Raw genomic sequence first — 24,922 nt, 5'->3', positions numbered from 1 at the left:
AAAAATAGAATATTCTTTCTTAAACTGGGTAAAATTTGGGCTTTATGAGGAAGAAAGAATAGGGATTTTTAAGGTTAAGGGGTTTCCAAAAACTCAAAATATTTTCCATTTGTCACAAGTGACCAAAACAAATTAAAAAGGCTAGCAAATACCACTTCCACATCTGACATTGGTCAAAACTTTACTGTACAGCGAATTTTCTAAGCCCCATCCCTCACAAGAATCAGAACCTCAGACTGGCAGAGTGGCTTCAGTGGTAGAGTGCCTGCCTAGCAAGCGTGAGACCCTGAGTTCAAGTCCCAAAAAACAAACCACTAAACAAAAAGAATCGGAATCTATTTTACAAGATACATGTAAACTCATTTGTTATATGCAACTAATAAGGTACATGTATATTTTTCCTATTTCTCTTATCTAGCTGTGTACACTTTTCTCATTTTATGACCCAGCTTTTCTTAGGCCTATTACCAAGTCTGAGGCTGGCCCCAGAGTCATAACAATGGCAGTTATTCCAATGCCTAGAGTTATAACCCTAGGTTTTGTTCTGCCCTTGATAACTTCGTGCCATTCTGTTCAACCTCTTTTATGTACACCAATGGCTCCCTCCTTACCCATCAGCACAGAGTACAGTCCTAAAGCCTTGATCTGCTCTGTATGTCAACTTACCCGTCACCTATGGCTAACCTTCTTCACCCTCTATGCCTCCTGTCATCTATTTCTGAACCTTTTCTCTAGTTTCATTTTTCTCTCCCAATGATTTTATTAATGATAGGAGGGGGTCTCAATTGGATTTCTAGGGCTGAAATGTATACAGTTGTATAAAAGGTAAACAGAAAAATGTTATATCAATCTCTTGCCTTCCCCATTCTTCCCCAGCAAGCCTGTAAGTGAAGACCATGGCTTATGCATAGAAGTGAAAGGCAAGTCTTCAGATGAACCCAGTGGCCTTCCCACTGCATTTAGAGAACTGTAAATGACCATGACCACAGAAACACATAAGAGGTCATCTCCTCATCTCATAGGACTCCATATATTCATAGAGACACACAGTGTTTTTGAAATGATTCCCTTTTAGATTAAATTGAATTCAAACCCATTTTTAAACTTGTATCTACAGAACAAAATGCTGTTTCTGAATACATCATAAAATCTCCCGTTTGTCTGGATCTTCACCCCAACACTCTAGCCTCACATACCCAGTTATCCAGTAGACAGATTGACTCAGATCTTTAATAGGCGTCCCGGACTCAGCTCTTGATTCTCTACCATTACACTCCAGTCCTTCCAATCTTCCCTTTCTCAGGTAAAGTCACCACACTGCCAAGTCAAAAACTCAAAAGCTGACACTGATTCTTCCATTCTGTGCTGTCACCCAGGCAACTCTATCCTCAAATCCTATGGAATTCCACTACCAAAAGATTGTACTCACTTCTGTCTCTAATTCCTTCACTATGGAACAAGGTGTCATCCTCTCCCATCTGGATACATGCAATAGCCTTTTGACTAGTGTTCTTGCCTCTATGAGTCTCTAACATGTTTTACCCAACAGTCAGAATGATCTTGTAAAAAAATACATCACATTATTTATGAAACAATATAAAAAATCTGTATTTCATAAAAAGTTGTAATGGGGTGCAGAACTGCTTCAGTAAAATTTATCATTTACTATGTGCATAGCTTTGGTTGGGGGGCAGTATTTTGGGGAAGCATGTTTATTATTCTCATGTTTGGCTGCTCTGCATTTCTGTTTTTTGGTTTTTTTTTTGTTAGTACTGGGGTTCTAAACTCAGGGCCTTATACTTTCTAGGCAGGTGCTCTACCACTTGATCCACACCTCCAGTCCCTGCTCTGTATTTCTAAGTAGACTTTTAGTGGCAGAGGTGGGAAGTCCAAAATGTCCTTGGCAACAAAGGTGCAGCCATCAAAGAGCTCTGTGATTGCACTTTTTATTCACTTTTTCAGAGATCCCAAGGCACCCGAGCCTGACCTATGTATATTCTGTTAGTAATAGACATGTTATTTTCTCCACTCACCTGGAAGGTATCTTGACTGTTTCAAATAGTACTGTTTAGCTGTTGAAGCTGACAATTCAGCATCAGATTTTAGGGAAATAGCAGCAGTTAAGTTCCTGTTTTCCAAGCTCTTGTTTTCCCCTGTGGAGTGGCTGGAGCCTGAGGGTACTGACTCAGGAAGCCTTGAAAGTGAACATAAGGTAGTTAATTACAGATCAAAAACTGAGAGGTCCTCCCACTTCTACAGTGTTTCAAGTCAGTCAAGGAGAAACCACTGGAATCCTGTTGCTGGTAAGAATGCCAAATGACAACTCCTCGATCCTTTAGGCAACACACAGAATCATTTCTGGTACCACACAGTACGTGAGAGTGGTGTTAGAACAGACAGCAACTACCTGTGTATCATATGTTGCTATCTTTTCTGAAGCTGCTTGTGGACTCAATCTGGGAAGACCAAGTGTTGGAAGGGAAGACAGTCATAGTCATCTTCACCCATTCTGAAGTAATTCATGAGGTAAGGTAGTTCAGGGTATGGTTTGGATGGGCTAAGAGAACTCATTGAGAAAAGAAGGGCTGGGAAAGCGCCCACATAAAACTTCAACTGTCCTCCTGGCGTGCACAGAAAACAGGTGCCGTATTTGCTGAGAAGTCCTACTCCCCAGGAGGCAGAATAGACCCCTCTCTGTGGACAGGCTCACTGTGGCGTCAGCATTAAGACTGACTGTCCCCCAGCCCAGTTCCTGTGTAAGACTCGAGGACTTCCAGCTTCCATGCTTAGCTCTGCCTTGTTCTTGAGACCATTCTAATCAAACAGCAGTAGACGGGGCAGCCATCCACTCCCAGAGGATGGGACTGTAATTTGTTTTGCTGCCTATTACTCTGTATGTTATAAAGAGCCCTCATGACTGACCAAGCGCCCTAAAACCACCCTCTAAATAGCCTCATTCTTTGCATGGGCCTAGCTGTACTGTCCAGCCCAACCTGTCTTACTCCAAGCATTCACAGGTGCCACCTATAAATTCACACTGCCACATCCACTCCCACTCACCAATTCCTCACCCTTGGAAATGGACATCAACTTGGTCGGCCTTTGAATTTTGACTACCTGCTCTGCGGTAGGCCTCCTAAAAGGTAGGTTTGCTAATGGTGGAAATAGCCCCACCATTTCTGACTTCTTTCCCCTCCCATTACCCCATCATAGTTTCATCACTTATGAAAGTTCTACCCATTCCCCTGCCCCCTTGTTTTTGGTGGTACTGGGGATTGAACCCAGAGCCTTGTACATGCTAAGCACAATCCTGCCTATTAAGCCCACAAGCAGAACTCAAGGGCTCCTTGCAGCTGCTTCATAGGAGGTGCTCAATACACACTCTTGTACAAAAACTCTTTAAAGGTCATGTTTCTGCTGCCGCATATTTGATGAGTTGAGGACAGGCTGTATCAGACCTTTGCTTAGTACCAACTACATAGTCAATAAATGTCTGCTGAGTAGAAACACATGTATGATACAAATACATTGCTTTTGTTCATTAAAAAAGACAACCATTGAATAAAAGGTTTACACTTTAATATTTGGTGTCCTGTGTTCTTTATGAGGGAAGCCCCAGCAGCTTAAAAGACTGAGCAAAGAATAGATTTGTTCACTTCACCAAGTGTTTGAGCTCCTAGTGCCATGGTATACAAGAGAGAAAGACCTGGATTTGGATTAAGCCTCATCTGCTCTTGGGCAAAGTACCCGACCTATCTGAGTCTCAGTGTCTTACTGTGCAGAGATTTCTACTCGAGGAGGAAGATTTTAAGTAAAACTTAAGTAGGTGTTTAATAGAGGGTAGCAGAATAATAATAAATATATTCCCAGAAGTATAGGGAACTATTGAAAGACACTAGAAAGTAAAAATGTGGAAGAAATACCCACATGAAAATTTCATTGTCAGATAGTTTTTACTTTTCTAAAGAATTTCAAGAGAAAAAGGATAATTGATGTTGGAGAAATTTGCCTATTTTTTCCTCCTTGCTAGAATCAGGTATATGGGCTGCAACTTTAATCTTAGGTACAGGTTTTGCTTCAAACTTAACCACCCTCAAAAATATATGAATGAAGTTTGGCCAAAATTAGAATAAAAAGTTTTTTTTAAAGTGTTCAAGCAGTCTTTAATCTCTTTTGCTCCCAAACCTGAAGAATTGTTTCTTTAAAAAGATATAAATCCCTGAATATCTTTAAGTTCACATCTATAATTTTCATCATAAATTTATCTCTTGTTTCTTATCAAGAGCAGATAAAAATATATGAAACAAATATCAGATGAAATCATGTTAGGGATGACTACAATTGGAGTATTTTACCATATGACTTGGTAAGTTAAACTTTATTCCATAAACTTAGCTGTAATACTTTAAAAATTTTGTAACCTGTGCATTTTTTTTTTTGGGTGGTGGTGGTGGTGTACTGGGGGATGAACTCAGGGCTTCAGGCTTGTAGGCCTGTTAGACAGATGCTCTACCACTTGAGCCACTCCACCAGCCCTTCTGCATTGGCTATTTCTGAGATAAGATCTTGCTTTATGCCTATGCCAGCCTGGACCACAATCCTATTTATGCTTCCCTGAGTAGCTGGGATGACAGGCACTCACCACAGCACCTAGCCATTAGTTGAGATGAAGTCTTGCTAGCCTTGTCCCCAGGGCTGGCCTAGGACCAAGATTCTCCCAATCTCTGCCTCCCTAGGTGTGAGACACTGCACCCGGCTTATGCATATGTTGTGAAAAAAACAGATGGTTCTACAGAATATTCTAGTATGTTTAAAAGAACACTTCTAACCCATTGTGCTTCAGTGGTTCTGAATCTCCATGCTTTCCAACACAGGCTAAAATACCCTATTTCTCTTTTCTCTCTTTCCCTTCCTTTCCCCTCCCCTCCTCTTTTTCTTTCTTCCTTCCCTCCCTCCTTCCTTCCTTCCTTCCTTTCTTTTTTTAAATGAACAGGGTCTTGGCTATGTTGCTTAGCCTGGTCTTAAGTGATCTTCCTGCCTTAGCTTCCTAAGTAACTGGGACAACAGGTGAATGACACCAAAATACCCTATTTCTAATGCAGTGTTTTCCCCTTAAGAGAAATATGTACAAGACAAGGAACAACAAAAAGTCTTTTGAACAGAAGGTGTTAGTCTTCTGATTCCTTCCTTTTTCACCACCTCTAGGGCTGTTACACCCTAGGGCTGTATAAGACTTAAAATGGCCAAATGGGGTAGCTTGCTTGTCTAAAGTACAGATTAAATGGGCTTTCTCTCAAATTCATGTATTTTAGGGAAGAATACCTATGGAAGGCAAGGATCCAGAAATGGCTTGACTTAGAAGCATATGTTTCCTTGAGAGATTTTTATGTACCTTTAGAGGTATGTGTGCCCCAAAGTGCAGACTTCTGCAGTGCACAATGCCAGCAGTTATAGGTAAGTTTCACTGTTCATGATGTAACTTTCTTCCCTGTTCCTCTTCTAAGGTAAAAAAAACCTGAAAGTTTCTTTCCAAAATGTTCACCAAAATGTAACCCTCCTGACTTTAAAAGCTGAATAATGCAGTAATGACCACCTAACTCACAAGAAGGAAGGGAGCTGCCAGAGACAGTAAACTTCCAGTAAGGTTCAGAAAATGCTTAAAAGAAGGTGAGAACAGCAGGAAAGCCAATAATGAGAATCTTATCAGCAGCAGAAGAAACCATTAATTTCACATATGGTTCTCTGCTTTCTGCAAGCAGGCATGTGAATTTCAAATGGGGATAGTGACGATCACAATTCACAAGTGTGAGCCAAGGATGGGGGCACACCTGTAGCCCCAGCTGCTCAGGAGGCTGGGGCAGGAGGATTACTTGTGTCCTGGAGTTTGAAACCACCTTAGACAACAGAGCAAGACTCTTTTATTTTTTTTAAATTTATTATTATTTTTTTATTATTCATATGTGCAGACAATGCTTGGGTCATTTCTTCCCCCCTGCCCCCACCCCCTCCTTTACCACTCACCCCACCCCCTCCCTCTCTCATCCACCCCCTTGATACCTGGCAGAAACTATTTTGCCCTTTTTTTTTTTTTTTTTTTAACCAGTGAAAATGTTCTTTTATTGAATTTCATAGATACAATCATACCAGTGAAGAATAAAGTAGGAGAGCCAGGAGAGTGGCTCGAATGGAAGACCACTGCCCAGCAAGGGAGAGGCTGGAGTTCAAACCCTGGTACCACCAAATAAATCAAGTGAAAATTATGGTACAAAAGAGGAAAAAAGCCTGCTTCTTTTTTTTTTCCAACAGTTTAAAAATCTACATAATGATTTTTTTTTTCATTTTTCTTTTATTATTCATATGTGCATACAAGGCTTGGTTCATTTCTCCCCCCTGCCCCCACCCCCTCCCTTACCACCCACTCCACCCCCTCCCGCTCCCCCCCTCAATACCCAGCAGAAACTATTTTGCCCTTATCTCTAATTTTGTTGTAGAGAGAGTATAAGCAATAATAGGAAGGAACAAGGGGTTTTGCTGGTTGAGGTAAGGATAGCTATACAGGGCATTGACTCACATTGATTTCCTGTGCGTGGGTGTTACCTTCTAGGTTAATTCTTTTTAATCTAACCTTTTCTCTAGTTCCTGTTCCCCTTTTCCTATTGGCCTCAGTTGCTTTAAGGTATCTGCCTTAGTTTCTCTGCATTAAGGGCAACAAATGCTAGCTAGTTTTTTAGGTGTCTTACCTATCCTCACCCCTCCCTTGTGTGCTCTCACTTTTATCATGTGCTCATAGTCCAATCCCCTTGTTGTGTTTGCCCTTGATCTAATGTCCACATATGAGGGAGAACATAGGATTTTTGGTCTTTTGGGTCAGGCTAACCTCACTCAGAATGATGTTCTCCAATTCCATCCATTTACCAGCGAATGATAACATTTCGTTCTTCTTCATGGCTGCATAAAATTCCATTGTGTATAGATACCACATTTTCTTAATCCATTCGTCAGTGGTGGGGCATCTTGGCTGTTTCCATAACTTGGCTATTGTGAATAGTGCCGCAATAAACATGGATGTGCAGGTCTATTTTGCCCTTATCTCTAGTTTTGTTGAAGAGAGAGTAGAAGCAATAATAGGAAGGAACAAGGGTTTTGCTGGTTGAGATAAGGATAGCTATACAGGGAGTTGACTCACATTAATTTCCTGTGCATGTGTGTTACCTTCTAGGTTAATTCTTCTGGATCTAACCTTATCTCTAGTTCCTGGTCCCCTTCTCCTATTGGCCTCAGTTGCTTTTAAGGTATCTGCTTTAGTTTCTCTGCGTTGAGGGCAACAAATGCTAGCTAATTTTCTAGGTGTCTTACCTGTCCTCACATCTCTCTTGTGGGCTCTCGCTTTTATCTTGTGATCAAGGTTCAATCCCCTTGTTGTGTTTGCCTTTGATCTAATGTCCGCATATGAGGGAGAACATACGATTTTTGGTCTTTTGGGCCAGGCTAACCTCACTCAGAATGATGTTCTCCAATTCCATCCATTTACCAGCGAATGATAACATTTCATTCTTCTTCATGGCTACATAAAATTCCATTGTGTATAGATACCACATTTTCTTGATCCATTCATCAGTAGGGGGGCAACTTGGCTGTTTCCATAATTTGGCTATTGTGAATAGTGCTGCAATAAACATGGGTGTGCAGGTGCCTCTGGAGTAACCTGTGTCACAGTCTTTTGGGTATATCCCCAGGAGTGGTATTGCTGGATCAAATGGTAGATCAATGTTTAGCTTTTTAAGTAGCCTCCAAATTTTTTTCCAGAGTCGTTGTACTAGTTTACATTCCCACCAACAGTATAAGAGGGTCCATTTTCCCCACATCCTCGCCAACACCTGTTGTTGGTGGTGTTGCTAATGATGGCTATTCTAACGGGGGTGAGGTAGAATCTTAGTGTGGTTTTAATTTGCATTTCCTTTATTGCTAGAGATGGTGAGCATTTTTTCCTGTGTTTTTTGGCCATTTGAATTTCTTCTTTTGAGAAAGTTCTGCTTAGTTCACTTGCCCATTTCTTTATTGGTTCATTAGTTTTGGGAGAATTTAGTTTTTTAAGTTCCCTATCTATTCTGGTTATCAGTCCTTTGTCTGATGTGTAGCTGGCAAATATTTTCTCCCACTGTGTTCTCTTCAGTTTAGAGACCATTTCTTTTGATGAACGGAAGCTTTTTAGTTTTATGAGGTCCCATTTATCTATGCTATCTCTTAGTTGCTGTGCTGCTGGGGTTTCGTTGAGAAAGTTCTTGCCTATACCTACTAATTCCAGAGTACTTCCTACTCTTTCCTGTATCAACATTAGAGTTTGTGGTCTGATATTAAGATCCTTGATCCATTTTGAGTTAATCTTGGTATAGGGTGATATACATGGATCTAGTTTCAGTTTTTTACAGACTGCTAACCAGTTTTCCCAGCAGTTTTTGTTGAAGAGGCTGCTTTTTCTCCATCGTATATTTTTAGCAACTTTGTCAAAGACAAGTTGGTTATAGCTGTGTGGCTTCATATCTGGGTCCTCTATTCTGTTCCACTGGTCTTCATGTCTATTTTTGTGCTAGTACCATGCTGTTTTTATTGTTATTGCTTTGTAATATAGTTTGAAATCGGGTATCGTGATGCCTCCAGCATTGTTCTTTTGACTGAGTATTGCCTTGGCTATTAGTGGCCTCTTGTGTTTCCATATAAATTTCACGGTAGATTTTTCAGTCTCTTTAATGAATGTCATTGGAATTTTGATGGGAATTGCATTAAGCATGTAGATTACTTTTGGGAGTATAGACATTTTTACTATGTTGATTCTACCAATCCATGAGCATAGGAGATCTCTCCACTTTCTATAGTCTTCTTCAATCTCTGTCTTCAGAAATTTATAGTTTTCCTTGTAGAGGTCGTTCACATCTTTTGTTAGGTTTACACCTAGGTATTTGATTTTTTTTGAGGCTATTGTAAATGGAATTGTTTTCATATATTCTTTTTCAGTTTGTTCATTATTAGTGTGTAGAAATGCTAATGATTTTTCTATGTTGATTTTATATCCTGCTATCTTGCTATAGCCATTGATGGTGTCTAAGAGCTTCTGAGTAGAGTTTTTTGGGTCTTTAAGGTATAGGATCATGTCATCTGCAAACAGGGATATTTTGACAGTTTCTTTACCTATTTGTATTCCTTTTATTCCTTCTTTTGCCTAACTGCTCTGGCTAGGAATTCCAGTACTATGTTAAATAGGAGTGGAGCTAGTGGGCATCCTTGCCTAGTTCTTGATTTTAGAAGGAATTGTTTCAGTTTTTCTCCAATAAGTACAATGCTCACTATAGGTTTGTCATATATAGCTTTTATAATGTTGAGGTACTTTCCTTCTATTCCTAGTTTTCTTAGAGTTTTGATCATGAAATGGTGTTGAATCTTATCAAGTGGTTTTTGTCTTTGCTTCTGTTAATGTGGTTTATTACATTTATTGATTTTCTTATGTTGAACCACCCCTGCATTCCTGGGATGAAGCCTACTTGGTCATGGTGAATAATCTTTTTGATGTGTTGTTGAATTTGGTTTGCCATTATTTTGTTAAGGATTTTTGCATCAATGTTCATTAAGGAGATTGGCCTATAGTTCTCCTTTTTGGAGGTGTCTTTGCCTGGTTTTGGGAGAAGTGTAATACTGGCTTCATAAAATGTGTTAGGCAGTTTTCCTTCCCTTTCTATTTCGTGGAACAGTTTAAGGAGGGTTGGTATCAGTTCTTTTTTAAAGGTCTGATAGAATTCAGCAGAGAATCCATCAGGTCCTGGACTTTTCTTTTTGGGGAGATTCTTGATTGCTGCTTTGATTTCATTTTGTATTACAGATCTATTCAGGTGATTAATTTCCTCTTGGTTCAGTTTTTGGATGATTGTATGTATCTAGAAATCTGTCCATTTCTTTAAGTCTTCAAATTTTTTTGAATATAGTTTCTCGAAGTAGTCTCTGATGATTTCCTGGACTTCCATGGTGTTTGTTGTTATCTCCCCTTTTGCATTCCTGAGTCTACTAATTTGGGTTTTTTCTCTCCTCATTTTAGTCAGGTTTGCCAGGTGTCTGTCGATCTTTATTTTTTCAAATAACCAACTTTTTGTTTCATTAATTCTTTGTATGTTTTTTTTTGTTTCTATTTCGTTGATTTCAGCTCTTTTTATTATTGCTCTCCTATTTGTTTTGGGATTTGCTTGTTCTTGTTTTTCTAGGAGTTTGAGATGTATCATTGGGTCATTGATTTGGGATCTTTCAGTCTTTTTAATATATGCACTCATGGCTATTTCCTCTCAGCATTGCCTTTGCTGTGTCCCATAGGTTCCAAGACTCTGTTTTAAATCAATCAATCAATCAGTCAATCATCACCAGAGCAACAACAAAAAAAAACTGAACAAGAATCCTTACACACACACACACACACACACACACACACACACACACACACACACACACATACATACATATACACTCATTCTTTACTATGAGAAGTCAAGATTTTCAGAGGTATGCAGAAAGGGTTTTCAATTTTGTAGAAGAAAATATTCAGCTATTTTGTCCTTTAAGAGCTACATTCATTATATTTTTTAGTAAGTAAAATAAAGTTGGGACATGGTTAAAGCAATCTTCCTGAGGAAAGTGGAATCTTACCCAAATGGAGACTCTTTCTTCATCTTTTCTTTGAGACCACCCACGCTTGGCTTCTTGGAATGGGAGGCTCCAAGATCGTAGTCCTCAAAGTCCTCCCAGTTATCTCCAGACTTGAAGACAGTCTGCCCCCAACGCCTCCTAGCACTCTTATGGTCTAGTGTGCCAACTGGCTTCTGTGGTGGAAAATCAGTCATCGTAATCTTTAGTCATTTGCTGAATGCCTTTTATGCCCAATGTATCAGAAACTAAGAGTCCTTATTCTCAAGGAGCCTTCCATATAGTTATGTGTTATTTAATGACAGGACGTGTTCTGAGAAGTGCTGACCTTAGGTGATTTTGCCATTGTGAGAACACTATTGAATGTACTTACACAAACCAAGAAGGTCTAGCCTACTACACACCAAGGTTATGCACTAAACCTATTGCTCTTAGCCTACAAACCTGTACAGCCTGTTCCTATACTGCATATCATGGGCCACTGTAGTGCAATGGTCAAGTATTTTTGTGTTTAAACACAGAAAATTACAGTAAGAGATGTAGCGCTATAGTGGACTGCATGCTTAATATGTGCAAGGCCCTGGGTTCAACCCAGTCCCTCGCCTTCCCTGTCAAAAAAAAAAGAAGAGGAAGGAAAATTAAAAGAAAATAGTCTAAAAGATTAAAAATGGTACAGATAGCTAGTGCAGGTAATGTGAATGGAGTTTGCAGCGCTGGAAGTTGCTTAGGGTGAGTTGGTGAGTGAGTGGGGGGTGAACATGAAGGCCCAGGGCACACTGTGCAAGCCTGTGCACGTTACAAACACTGTGCACTTAAGCTATGCTACCTATATGTAAGAATTTGTCTTCCTTCAAAAATATATTAACCTTGGCTTACTGTAACTTTTTACTTTATGAATTTAAAATATTTTAAATTTTAAACTTTTTAAACCTTATGACTCTTGTAATAACAACTTAAAATATCAACACATGACAGGCAGTAGGAACTTTTCAGCTCCGTTATAATCATAGCACCACAGTCATTGATGCAATGCATCACTGGCTGAAATGTTATGAGGTGTGTGACTGTACTTAAGGAAATATATGTACATTTAAAAGCATTAACAAAAATAGGTAGCACATGTCAAAAATATGATAGGTGTTTAAGGGAGGAGAGATCTCTGTGAACTTGGGTAGGGGAGGCATAAACACTGAGGATCTGAGTTGATCCTTCATTGATGTGAAGAATCCAGAAAACCCAAATGTGGCTATCTCTTTGGAAAGTACTTAACTATTCCAAGTCTTATTGTCCTTCTCCGTAAGTGGGACACTAAGGCTAGCATGTCCCCAGTGTTTTTCATGCTTCCCTCTCCAAAATGCAGATGCCACACCTAAAATGGCAAGAGCCATCTTGTGGCCACAGACACGAAAGTCACTGGTTAAGGGGGTGGAGCAGGAAGATAGAAGCAGCAGGTTCCTTCACAGGCTCTTCTTACTATGTGAGGAAAGCAACCCTGACTTTTTATGCCACAGTGGTGTGGTTTCTGTCATAGGTCACTGAATGTGACCATAACAGACACAGAGAGAAAAGAGGCAGGAATGACTAGGTTTGAGTTTAATAGGCTCCTAAGTATGGCACCATCAACAGAAATAAGGCATGAGGAAGAAGTTCTGGTTTTGAGAAAACAATGGACTGGTTTTATATGAATTTACAGAGAGTAGTTTTGAGGCAGATGAACTCAAATCCAAAAGGCAATTCAAAATCAGTTGTACTGTGAGCAAGAAGATGCTGAAAGACTATTTTGCTGCTGCATGAAGCCAATGATGGCAGTGGGTGATGACAAGAAGTGGCATTTGCTAACTTCTACACATTTTCTTTGTCAGGGAGAACAGTCTACACACAGAGAGAACAGAAAGACCCAAAGTCCCTCAGGTGAACTGTATTTTAGGGTCTGACACCAAACACTGATGATTCAGGTCAGTAATGCCCAAGTAATCTCGGATGTCTGAGAAGACTGAAGAGATTCAAACAGAAATAATTTTCATAAAATACAGGGTAGACTTTTGCAAACTCCACCTCAAGCAGTCTGGTATAGGATGAGGGCAAAATCAGTTGTTTGCAAACACTGAGAAAAAGAACTGGTGGATCACATAGGCCACCATTTTTCATAAAGAGCAAGCAGTGACTTCATTAGATATAGTATACTGTAATAGCTACGAACTTCACTCAAATTGCATCACAATTTGTCATCATATCCTTAATAATGAAATAAGGCAATCAAAGGACAGCAAAAGTAGGTCAGGATCTCATCTGGAAGTTTGATAGAGCACTGATTAATGGATCAATGTCAATCTAGAAGAAGAACCTAGTGGCCTGTTCATAGCTCACTGCTTTTCTGCTCATCATGAAGATATAGGAGAGAAAACACACAGCTAGGCAAATTCATAGCTGGCAATGAGCTAGGCAGAGTTTAAATGAGGAGGAAAAATAAGGGCTCAAGAATAATTAGAAACTTGAGAAGTAAAGTGAGATCTTGCAACTTTTTGTTTTTGTTTTTGCTTTTGATGGTATTGGGTTTTTTTACTCAGGGCCTTGCCCAGGCTTGCCTCAAACTTCAGTCCTCCCTATCTCTGCCTTCTAAGTAGCTGGAATTACAAATATGAGCCATCTCACCTGGTGGTCTTGCAATTTTTTGAATCCTAAGAGATCAAATATGCAAATAGAAGTAAAAATATGTGAATTAACTGAAGCATTTATTAAAAAAAGAGACTCAGAAATTTCATTAACAGACTACTCAATTCCCACTGTTAGCTAGATAAGAATTTGGGGCTGGGATGTTGGGTACTATAACTTAGAGAATGTGCACAAGGGCCTCACCTAGCACACTTAGTAGGAACTCAACAGATACTAAAATTCTTCCTTAGTATGCACATCTGCTGTGCCTTAGGGGGTGGGAGAGGAATGTGATCCTTGGTGGTGTGAATGGGTATTTCTAGTTCTGGAAGCATTGTTCTGCACGGGAAGCAGGATGGCAAGGGGATGTAGAGGCTCGTCAATGAACCATGGCACATGCAGAGCCATGTGAGGGAACTGGGAATGTATCTCTGAGAGAAGGGGCAGATAATAAAAGGGCTATTTTCCAACACCTAAAAGATATGGAAAATCAAATCTAGTTTGGTATGAGGAAGAACTTTCTAATATTCAGAACCATCCCAGATGGGGACCCTGGAGGTAGTTATAAAGCAGTGTAGGCAATGACTCATCCATTCATCAGTATGAATTTGTTGAGACTCTTCCATTGGGCAGGCAGTTCTGGGTTCTGGAGTTCTATTATTAAACAATACAGAGAAATATTCCTGACCACATGAAGCTTACATTCTAGTAGACAGGGCCAGTGTTAAACAATAAACCTAAGAAACAATGATCAGTAGTGTGTTAGTAAGTGGTCAGTGCTATCGGGAGTTGGGGACTCATTTATACTAGGGGTGTGGGTGGCTGGACACTGGTAAGGAATTAGATGTGGTATTGTGTAAATCTCTTTCAGTTCATCCTAAGGTGTCACAATGCAAACAGAGTTGGAAGTGTACACTTGAGAGGTCAGCTAAAACCGCATGGCACCTGATAAGCTTCTAGATGTAACAGAAGTAGTAAGAGTGCCTACCACTAAAAAATTCTCTTCCGGTCATGTTCCTTAACACTTAAAAACAGTATAAAACGCCTGTTAAAAACCTTTAAGATTTAGGATCGGTAATCTTGAGTTCTTTTAAATTGTTTCTTTGAATTTGTTTTCATAGAAGTTATCTGTTAAAGGAAGTCTGTAGCAGGCAAACTGTGACCTTCAGTGTGGAGTCTCTCCTTTTATACACTGTACTAGAATGTGAGGTCATTTCACATCAAGCCCCTTGTCAGACGCTTTGCCACAGAATAGTCTTAAACATCTTTTCTGATATTAGAAACGTCTTGAGGCAGAATCCTAACTGCACCGATTGAATATTTCCTCTAAGGCATCCTTACTGGCCACTTACCACTGGCATGTTTTTGATGATACTTGGAAACATCGTCTGTGGCTGTTTCTGCTGATTCTGTTGCTTTGGAGGTTGCTGGACACCCGTGTTCTGGAGTGCCTGAATGGACTGCAGCGGTTGGTGGCTGTGTTTTGACTGGGGCTGTCCAACAGTCTGATCAGTTATGTCTGGCAGAGGATTAGGTTCTAATTCAACTAAAGATGGCTTCCGTTTTAATGGCTGTGGCTTATTTAAAGTCTGTTTTGGTTCCAGATGATGTGAAGAAGGGCCTAATACCTGACCAACTTGAAAATATGGATGTTTCAATGCCTATAAACGCACAGAAACATTAACATTGAGTTAGCCTACATGTTTCCAAATTTAAATCATGTGCATCCTTAATTTGGGACATACTGCCACCATTAACCATGATTTGGGGTGGGAGGGTATTGAACCCAAGGCTTTACACTAGGAATCAGGATCCCTGCAGGAAATACCACACTGGGGGTGAAAATGGGCCATCCCAAGATTCCTAAGGCCAGAAGAAAGACTCATCATCATGTGCCAGTAATGGGCACAGGTAAGTCTACATGTGCATGTTGCCTGGCTTTTGTTTCATCTTTTTGATAAACTTAACACTGTTAGAAGCAACATGGAGAGTCAGAATTTTGTTCTCCCCAGGGCTGGTGGACTGGCTCAAGTGGTAGACTGCCTGCCTAGCAAGCATGAGAGGCTCTGAATTTAAATAAATTCAATTTTGCATATATATGTCTTTTTTGGTAAATGTGAGCAAGTGTTCAGACCCAGAGTCAGGCCTTATGGCTGGAAGGTTCAGTAACCCTACCATTGAGCCACACCCTCAACCCCCCAAATTTTAATTTGTAAGTAATCAGATCTTCTGAGTTTTCCCTTTGTAATTTCTTCTGTGTTTTATATCCTCTATATTTTTCTTACCATGAGATTATAGGATCAAGTTTTCACACATGTTTTTACCTTTTAATGCTTTAGAGTTCATATATACATCTATCTGTCTGTTTATAATATTTAACCCTTTTGTGATTTATTTATGCAGTGAGATGTAAGAGCCAGAAATCACTTTTCCCCTAAAGTTAGCAAGCTGTCTTGCTCTGATTCACTGAGCAGTCCTGTCCCCCTTTTCCTTCACCAACACACATTCTGCAACAGGGAGCATTGTGATTCCTGTGCCAGTGCTTTCACTGTTACCATCATCACCACTCCACGGACCACTGCAGCATCTCACAGAGCAGACTGTCCACCATTCCCACTGCTCTCTAGTTACTTACTATGTTCAAACAAGTTTTGACCAGTCTTTCCCATTTGTTTTTCCAGGTGGCCTTTAGAAAATGTTTCCGTAAGTTAAATTAAAACAGCAGCACAATAATTTTTTGGTAATTTTAACATGGAATTTACATTTAAATGATAAGAATTATAATAAAAGGCTGGTTGTGGTGGGTCACATCTGTAATCCCAGCTACTCAGGAGACAGAGATGACAAAAACCTTGTGTTTGAGGCAGAAAAGTTAGTAAGATCCCATCTCAACTAATAAGCTGGGTGTGGTGGTACATGCCTTTCATTCCAGCTACAAGGATCTCAGTCCAGGCTGGCCCCGGCAAAAACATGTGCCTCTATTCAAAAAATAACTAAAGCAGAAAAAGAAAAAAAAAAGGACTGAGGGTATAGCTCAAGTGGCAGAGTCACAAAGGGACCAAGGGTAGGTCCCACAATGCTGCCCTCTTGTCAGAGGCTGAGGTTGAACTTCATCACCTCACAAGAATTCCACCCCTTAACCAAAGGAGAGCCCAGGAAAGTCCACTATGCAGAATGATTGAAGAGATGGCTTTTTGCTCACCATGACAACTTCCTAACTAGCCTGCCACATGTCAGAATTATCATTAGAGATGAATCCATTCAACCTCAACCTCCTAAAGTTCCCAGTTTGGTCCCCTTCCTCCCTCCCTTCCTCCCCACCCCTAACCCGTTCCTTCCAATTTTGTGGTACTGGGGGTGTTGATAGTGCCATATGGGCATGTCTTGCCCATGCTAAACAAGTGCTTATTTGAGCCACAAAACTCAAAAAATCATTGCGTGGCTATTTCTGCAATCCTCCCAAGGATCATATATGCCTAAGAATAGATTCATTCCATACAACAGATGCCTTAGGGCTCTAAGGGCTTCATTCTCTTGATAAAACCCTGGTTGAGAACAGACTTTTGTAAATGCAAGCACCCCTCATATTGTAAAACCTCGAAGTTTAGAAAGCTCTACCTGGGAGATGTGACTTACCTGGCTTGCTGTTGGTCGTTTCTTGGGATCCCAATTCAACATTTCAGTCATAAGCTGAATAGCTTCATTACTGGCATTGGGAATGAGAGTTTTTAGGTTTATAGGAACACACTGGGGAAAGCGGAAATTCATGGAGGCTGCCAGCTGGTATCCTTCTGGCCAGTCACTCTGTTGAAGGAATACATGGGTGGGCAGGACAGCAAAAAGAAAATTGTTTTTAGTAAATTAAAAACAGTAACAATACAGAAATCACTCAGGTGAGAAAATTTTAATGTTAATTCGCATAAATAAATGTGAAAATAAATTAGCATACTCTATTATATGCAATTCAGTTCCACAAACCATATAGAAAGAGTGTTGAGCTGAGTTAGGAAAAAAATTTATAAATTTTAAAATATTAAACCCTTGTCTGATTTGGGATCTTGATGAAGCTGACCTTGGTTAGTTTGAATAAATCAGGACACTTTACTAAGAGGCTGATCCCTACAAAGATCCTCATTATACATCAGATATCAAATCTCACATTAACAATTATACAAATCTGGAGATGATAATTACGTTCCAACATTAATATCTACACTTACTTGTCTGATGTTAGCTACAAGGCACATGCTGATTCAATTAGGATACAGTTAAATGCAATTAAATTAGGTACATTTCAGAAAGTAAGGTCTAACTAACAGGAAATATTAATTGAAAAGTACTCAGTTCAAGAAACCAAGTACCTAACTATCCTGAGGTCTATAAATGGAAAAAAGAAAGATTAATTAACTGAGTCAATAAGGTCCAGTGCTCCATGAACTGATGACCACTGGCGTTCACCAGCAAGTGGGAAAGAGTTTCAGCAAGGTGGACTTGTAGTCCTCAGCCTGTCATCAACACAGTTACACTCCAAACAGACTTTGTCCTTTTTTTTTTTTGGCACTATTGGGGTTTGAACTCAGGGCCTCCAGCTTGCTAGGCGGGTGCTCTACAGATTGAGCCATGCCCCTGCCCTTCCCTTAAATTCTTTAGGAAAGGCTAGCACTTTTTTCTTCAGTCCTTATCCCAGATTACAGATTATAAGAAAATGATCAAAGTATAAATCTATTTGAAAATGAACATACTAGATATCTAGGCAACAGTCACAAAAAAATCAAAAGTTGTAAAATTCAAAGCAAAGTACCAAGCAAGAAATAATTTAAAAAATGATAATTTAGGAACAAGCACACTTACTTTCTTGGGAGTCCCTAACACTTGACAGATTTTAAAGATTTCATCAACCTCACTTGTCCCAGGGAAAAGTGGCCTCAATGTGTATAGCTCAGCCATTATACTTCCCACGGCCCAAACATCAATGGGAGAACTATATATTGAAGATCTCAATAAAACTTCAGGAGCACGATACCTGAGAAATCAGAAAACAAAACACACACTGTTTTCAGGGTGGCTTCACAGGTGGATGGGCAGGGCAGTAGGATGCTAGTCAGCTTGGCCATCCATGTTTCAGTCAAGGCACAGGTAGGAAGCACCTTCTCTGCATCCCACATCGGTACAACATGCTAGGACTTGCTGGATGTGACACACGTTCCCTGACACAATCAATGTGCTGTTACAAATGTAGATGAAATGCCCATGGAGCCTGAGATAGGAACTCAAATGAGAAACAGGAAAATAAATACTCTGATATTTAAGAAAAAACTGTGTAGGAAGTATTATGTCCATTATATAGTCACATGAGGAACAGGAAATGAAAGATTAACAAAGATTATCCCCAGTAGTGGATTTTTTCCTTTTTTTCAGTTTGAAAGTGTTCATACCATCAATCCATCCTCTCTGTAGACAATAATAATTACAATAATAATTATTTTTTAGCAGTATTGGGGTTGGAACTCAGGGCTTTCTGCTTGTTAGGCAGGCAGTCTACCACTTGAGCCACACCTCCAGCCTGACAGTAACATTTTTAAATGGGAAAAAGCACCTGCATAAGCCCAACACAAAGTCTGCTAAATAGAAGATACTTTTACTTTCTTTCATGTTGAAATGTATAAATATTATAGTTCAAGTGTTTTGAAGTACTGTCTTTTCATTTTCATTCAGAGCTCTATTTTGCTTTGTTTTGTTTGACAAACGGTCTCACTGTGTAGCTCAGGCTGGCCTTGAACTTGCTATATTGCCCAGGCCACCTTTGAACTTGTGATCCTCCTGCCTTAGCCTCCCAGTTGCTAGGATTAAAAACACGTACCATTATGCCCGGTGCCCAGAGTTCTTTCTTTGACAAGTACTCAACAGCTTTATTGAGATATAATTCACATATACAATTCATCTTTTCGACTGTACAATTCAATGGCTTTTAATATATTCACAGAGCTGTGCATTCATCATCACAATTTTAGGACAATTTCTTTACTCCAAAAACAAATCCCACACCTCCTACCCATCCCTCTTCCAATATCCTCATGTCCCTAGCCCTAGGCAACCACTATCTAATCTCTGTCTCTATTTGCCTATTCTAGGCATTTCGTTATCAGTGGACATATACTCACTATCTGCTCCTTTGTGACTAGCTTCCTTTTTTTTTTTTTTTTTTTTGGTGGGACTGAGGATTGAACTCAGGGCTTGAGCTTGCAAAGCTAGCACTCTACCACATAAGCCACACCTCTGGTCCATTTTGTTCTGGTTATTTGGGAGATGGGGGTCTCACAAACTATTTGCCACAATCCTCCCGGATCTCAGCCTCCCAAGTAGCAAGAATTACAGGAGTGAGCCACCAGCACCCAGCTCTGTGCTGCTTTCACTTAGCATAATGATTTCAGTTTGTCCATATTGCAGCACACATCAGTGTTTCATGTTCTTATTGGTGTTAACATCTGATTATACTGGCATGCTGTATTTATTCATTCTTCAGCTGCTAGATCTTTGGGTTGTTTCTTCTTTTTGGTCATCGTGAAGAATGTGGCTGTGAACAGTCATGTCCAAGCTTTTGTGTGACATGTGTTTTCACTTCTGGGTACAGAACCTAGGTGTGGAACTGCCAGTCACACAGTGACTCTGCTTAACCAGTGAGGACCAAAGCAGCTATACCATTTTACATCCCCATCAGTGCACTAGGGTTCTCATTTCTCCTCTTTCTCACCAGCACATTATTATCTATTTTGACAAATATTCCTATGAGACAAAAATTGTTTTTAAATTTTTAAGTTCAGAATTTTAAAATTCAGATGCAGAGACACTGTCTTTTCATTTTCATCCCATTTCAGTATAGAATCTAAATAAAAATACAATCCCCTCCCAAAGAACCTTCCTGCAAGAGATTTTCCCAATGTAATTAGACACTTCAAAGGTAAAATGGCTACATTATTTAATCTGTTCAATTCTTCTCTCTCTCTCTCTCTCTCTCTCTCTCTCTCTCTCTCTCTCTCTCTCTTATAGTGATACTGGTTTGAACTCAGGGCCTCACACTTCCTAGGCAGGAGCTCTACCACTTGAACTACTCTGCCAGTCCTCAATTCTTCTCTTGCTTTAGGAGGATAAATATCACTGTTTTCCTGTTTTCAAACTTTGTTTTTCAGTAACTGCAATTTGCTGTGAGCTTCCAAGGCCTTGAAGTTTTGGTCCTCCATTTATCAAAAATCCTGAAGTTGTCCAAGTGACTTGGAACACAATACAACCAGAATTTAAAGGTCATGCTTACAAAGAAGCCAGATGCTTCTTCAAAGGCAGTGACAGACACAAGGAGAGAAAGCACATCAGCCAGGCTGAGGATTAGTGAATGTGAGCTACTCTGGGTGGGTGCGTAGGACAGCCAGCTGTAAATTCTGATTACCATGCTTTCTGTTTTGATCGGTGGAATGGCCCAGCTTGTTGGCATACAGTTTTAAAACAGAAATACGTCATAACCCACCCAAGTACATTTCTACTTATTCAGTTTCCTCTTAATGAACTAAGAAGATCATTTTAAAATGCTGTGCTTGAATAAAATGTCTTTATATTATCACTACAAAACCAGTAATTCTTAACTGAAATTAGCACAATTTGCAGTAATCTCAGACATTTTGCCTTTCACAAAATGAGCTACAATGAAAAATTAGGTCGTTATTAGAAGTAAGGTAACTGATTTTCCCTTGAAGCATTTGCAGATGCTCATTTAAAGCTGGCTTCACTTAGCCATGAAGTTCTTCCTCAGTGACACACCTGTATATACCCAGCCAATCATTTACCTTTCACGCCTGCCTATGAAAACCTGGAGTCGAGCGTGAGTGAAATTAGAAGTCATCTGACCTTCGTGCAAGGTAGTGCAAAGGCTTCAGAATGGCAAGCACCCCATCTGAAGCACACTTGCCAAGGGCTGCCACTGCTCCGGCTTCTGAACATAGCTACTAACTTCTCACTGCCTGGGGAGACTTGGGTGTTCTGGTTTTCACCAGGTCAGCGGCTATGGACATTTGCCAACAACTGTTTTGTGTAAGTTCATCAGCAGGTTCTCTTAAGAACCAAAAAAAGACTTATCTTTTCATTAAATATGCACTTTGGGTTCTGGAGACTATTGTCAATAAAAGATTTCCCTGCAAAATAATTTCTTGAGAAAGCACTATCAAATGTGTTCCTTTGTTATTATGTAACCAAATACCACAACCTAGGTGGCTTAAAGACAACAGAAGTTTATTCTTTCAACAGTTCTGGAGGTTCGAAGTCTCAAATCCAAATGTGGCATGATGGAGCTGGGTGTGGTGGTAGTACATGCCTATAATCCCAGCTACATGGATAGGTTGGATGATCAAGGTCAAAGGTCCTAAGGCCAAAAATGCAAGGCCCTATTTAAAAAATAAGTAAAGCAAAAAAAGGGCTGGGGGCAGGACTCAAGTGATAGAGTACATGCCTACTAAGCATAAAACCCTGAGTTCAAACCCCTGTACTGCCAAAAAAAAAAAAAAAAGTGACATGGCTATGAATTTTGGGAGTTCTGAGTTCTAGGGAAATCGGTTCTGGGCTGCTTTTCTTGCTTCTGGTATTGCTGGCAATCCTTGGGATTCCACGGCTTGTGGACACACCCTTTTCCCTTCCTCCCCCACCTACTCTGTCTTCTTCTCTGGGTGTCTTCACACATCTCCCTTCTGGGCATGTCCATCTCTGTGTCTCTCTTTTTATAATGACACAGGTATCATTGGATTAAGACCCAGCCTACTCCAGTGTGATGTCAGCTTAACCTGATTTACATCTGTAAAGACTATTTCCAAGTAAGGTTAGAGTCACAGGTATTTTTAAGGTGACACAAATCAAGATATAACAACAAAGTAGCTGTACATTTAGTCTATGTAATAATTACTACAGAAAGAATATTCAGGCTACTTTTTATGTGCCCTACAAGTACAGCGCTAAGCACTAATTTCCTGTGTGCTCATGGATCCTATCAACTAACATCTCAAAGGACACAGCACATGCCACGTGGAACAGTGTCAAATGCTCCTGCTTTAAGCAAAAGTCGGATGGAGATGGGAGTCAGGCATGGTGGTGCACACCTGTAATACCAGCACCCAGGAGGTAGAGGCAGGAGGAGTGCAAGTTTGAGGCTAGACTGGTCTACAAAGCAAGATCCTGAGTCAAAAAACCTAGAGAGACAAGAGAGAGAGAGAGAGAAAGAAAGACAGACAGACAGAGGAGGGAAAGATTGGGAGAGAGAGAGAGAGATGAGAAATTACCAGCCATCTTTCATATTTATCCATGTCAAGGTACAAACTTGGTTCACTGCTCACATGCCTCTAACCACATATGTAGAGGACCATGGAGGAAGCAGGAAGCAACCAGTGGAGATCTACCTGACCCATCCTGGCTCATTTCAATGACACTGTTGATAATGGCACTGCCTGAGATTATCCTGGGCAAACAGGGACATGGGTCAGTCACAAGAGTTCTCCTGGTACTCTCACTCAGCCTTGAGAGTCTTAGCACTGAGAACCCCCAAGTTTACACCTCCAGCCCAGCCCTTTCCCCTGTGCTCTGGACCACTTATCCAGCCGGCTACTAGACTTGTATTGTTATCGTTATTTCAGCCCCAAAAGCACAGTTCTGACTGAGCTTGTTTACTTGTATGTCAGCTGTCAGGTAAGCAGCACAAGGCAGATGTTTTCCTTTGTTTTGTTCGCAGCTGTGTTTCCAGTTCCTACAACAGTAGACACGTAGTAGATATTCAATAGTACTGGCTGAGTGAATGAATGAAATCCTTTTTCCTTCCCTTACTTCACTGATCAGAACAATCAGGAGCCAGTTCTTTCCTCTCTTTAAACAATATAAAATTCATTTCAATATTTTGCTTTACATATCAAAACCTCAAGAAAAACAGTAACTATTCATCATAGGAAAACTTCAACATAAACGGATGCCTTGGGAGGGCTGCATGAATCACTCACCATCTGGTAGACACATAGTCAGTGTATGGTGGCTGTGATCTTAATTCTCGTGCAAGTCCAAAATCAGCAATTTTCACCAATTCTGGACCCATACAAAGCAAGTTTTCTGGTTTCATGTCCCTATGAAAAAAGCCTTGGCAAGAGAGAGAGAAAAAGGATAATAATAATGTTTAAACATAGGTTTATTTGGTTCATAAGCAAAATATAACTGAGCCTCTATTGTAATTAGAAACACAAACCGTACCTATTGTCTAAAAAGTGGCAGAATGTGGGGACCCTGACCTCAAAATATTCTGGCATGAAAGGCCACATGGTAGTAAGAGCACTCAAACAGCCACCTGTTTGATGTGCACAAGACTTCACTAGGTTCAGGCACAGGGACAGATACGGGCATTGTGACTTCCACTAGTTTCCACAGTCTTTGGGAAGCTGTAGGTGTTATCATCACTACTGTGTAAGAGACAGAAGTCTGGACCCACAGAAGTAACCTAATCACTGCTTGGGGATGCTTCCTGATCAGGCTTATGCCTGCCACTGTTACACTATAGTCTAACACTAGATTATTTGAGTATTATCACTTACTTGAATAGGACATTGGTCAAAATTTCATTTAGAATTATTTTATTTAACAGCTCAGTGGTTGTGTCATTAAACCACCCATAATTATAATGCTTGCATTCAACATATCCAATAAATGGTTGGTTACCACGGCTAATGGACAGCCCAAAGAAAACAATCAGGAAACCCAGGAGAGAGAACAGGATGCAGCCTTCCTTGAAGATCAGACCTGAGGAGTCTTTTCCTGAGGGCGATCGCGGGTGTACCATGTGAACAGATGCACAGATTCTACTGGTCTTGTTAGTCAGAGGACTATAGGTGATTCCAAGAGGTATTTCATGTAGCTTTGGGTTAGGACTCCTAAGCCTAAATGTTTTAATCACTTCTAAGCCAGCATGGACTTGACCTTTGTGATATGTGCAAGTTTTGTGCTCTGAGTTTAACTGATACATCTTAATCAGAATAGCTAGAAGAGACATTTCACTAATGTCCATGAGAAATTCAGTGAACTTTCATAATGTAAAGACAGGAATGGAAATGAAACATGAAGTCTTAGAGAACTAAACACATACATATTTACCTAACTCAGGTTTTCCCCTTTCTTACTAATGCTGGTAATTTGGTCCTATTTTAGTACTCTCCTTTCTGACACCTTTTATGTGCAAGTGTCTATTTTTCAAAGTATAACATCTGAGATGCTTATCTATAGCAAAAATAAATTGGTTTTTGTAAAATATTTTATTGTCCTTAGAACCTGCCTTCCAAAATCACTATGTATCACCTACAGTCAACTCCAAGTTATCATTCATATGTTATTTACTTCGAGACACAAATTTTAAATCCTAAATTAATTTCCTCCTTTGCCTATTTATGCCTTGGAAGCTGATGATAGCATCAGTCAACTCAGGCAAATATCAAGAGTTTAATCAGTGTTTAATCTAAGGTTGTTTAATGAGCAGTCCAATATAAACAATTAAAACAGCAAGTAATCCTGGATTTCTACATACTTA

At 40.0% G+C, this 24,922-nt stretch overlaps 1 protein-coding gene across 2 annotated transcripts in view; it reads right to left on the bottom strand.

Annotated features, from left to right (window-relative positions):
* Nucleotides 1–24,922, bottom strand: part of Mak (male germ cell associated kinase) — a 63,529-nt gene that overhangs the window by 16,196 nt on the left and 22,411 nt on the right. For both annotated transcript variants that reach the window (XM_074082906.1, XM_074082908.1), the window contains exons 6-11: nt 23,355–23,487; nt 18,184–18,355; nt 16,969–17,136; nt 14,685–14,993; nt 10,684–10,856; nt 2,034–2,194 (exon numbers count right to left, since the gene is read on the bottom strand). In XM_074082906.1, the coding sequence (XP_073939007.1) occupies nt 2,034–2,194; nt 10,684–10,856; nt 14,685–14,993; nt 16,969–17,136; nt 18,184–18,355; nt 23,355–23,487 (1,116 nt within the window). The remainder of the gene's footprint in view (nt 1–2,033; nt 2,195–10,683; nt 10,857–14,684; nt 14,994–16,968; nt 17,137–18,183; nt 18,356–23,354; nt 23,488–24,922) is intronic.

Source organism: Castor canadensis, chromosome 8 (genome assembly GCF_047511655.1).
Source record: "Castor canadensis chromosome 8, mCasCan1.hap1v2, whole genome shotgun sequence".
NCBI lineage: Eukaryota > Metazoa > Chordata > Mammalia > Rodentia > Castoridae > Castor > Castor canadensis.
This window is presented reverse-complemented; position numbering and strand designations above follow the sequence as displayed.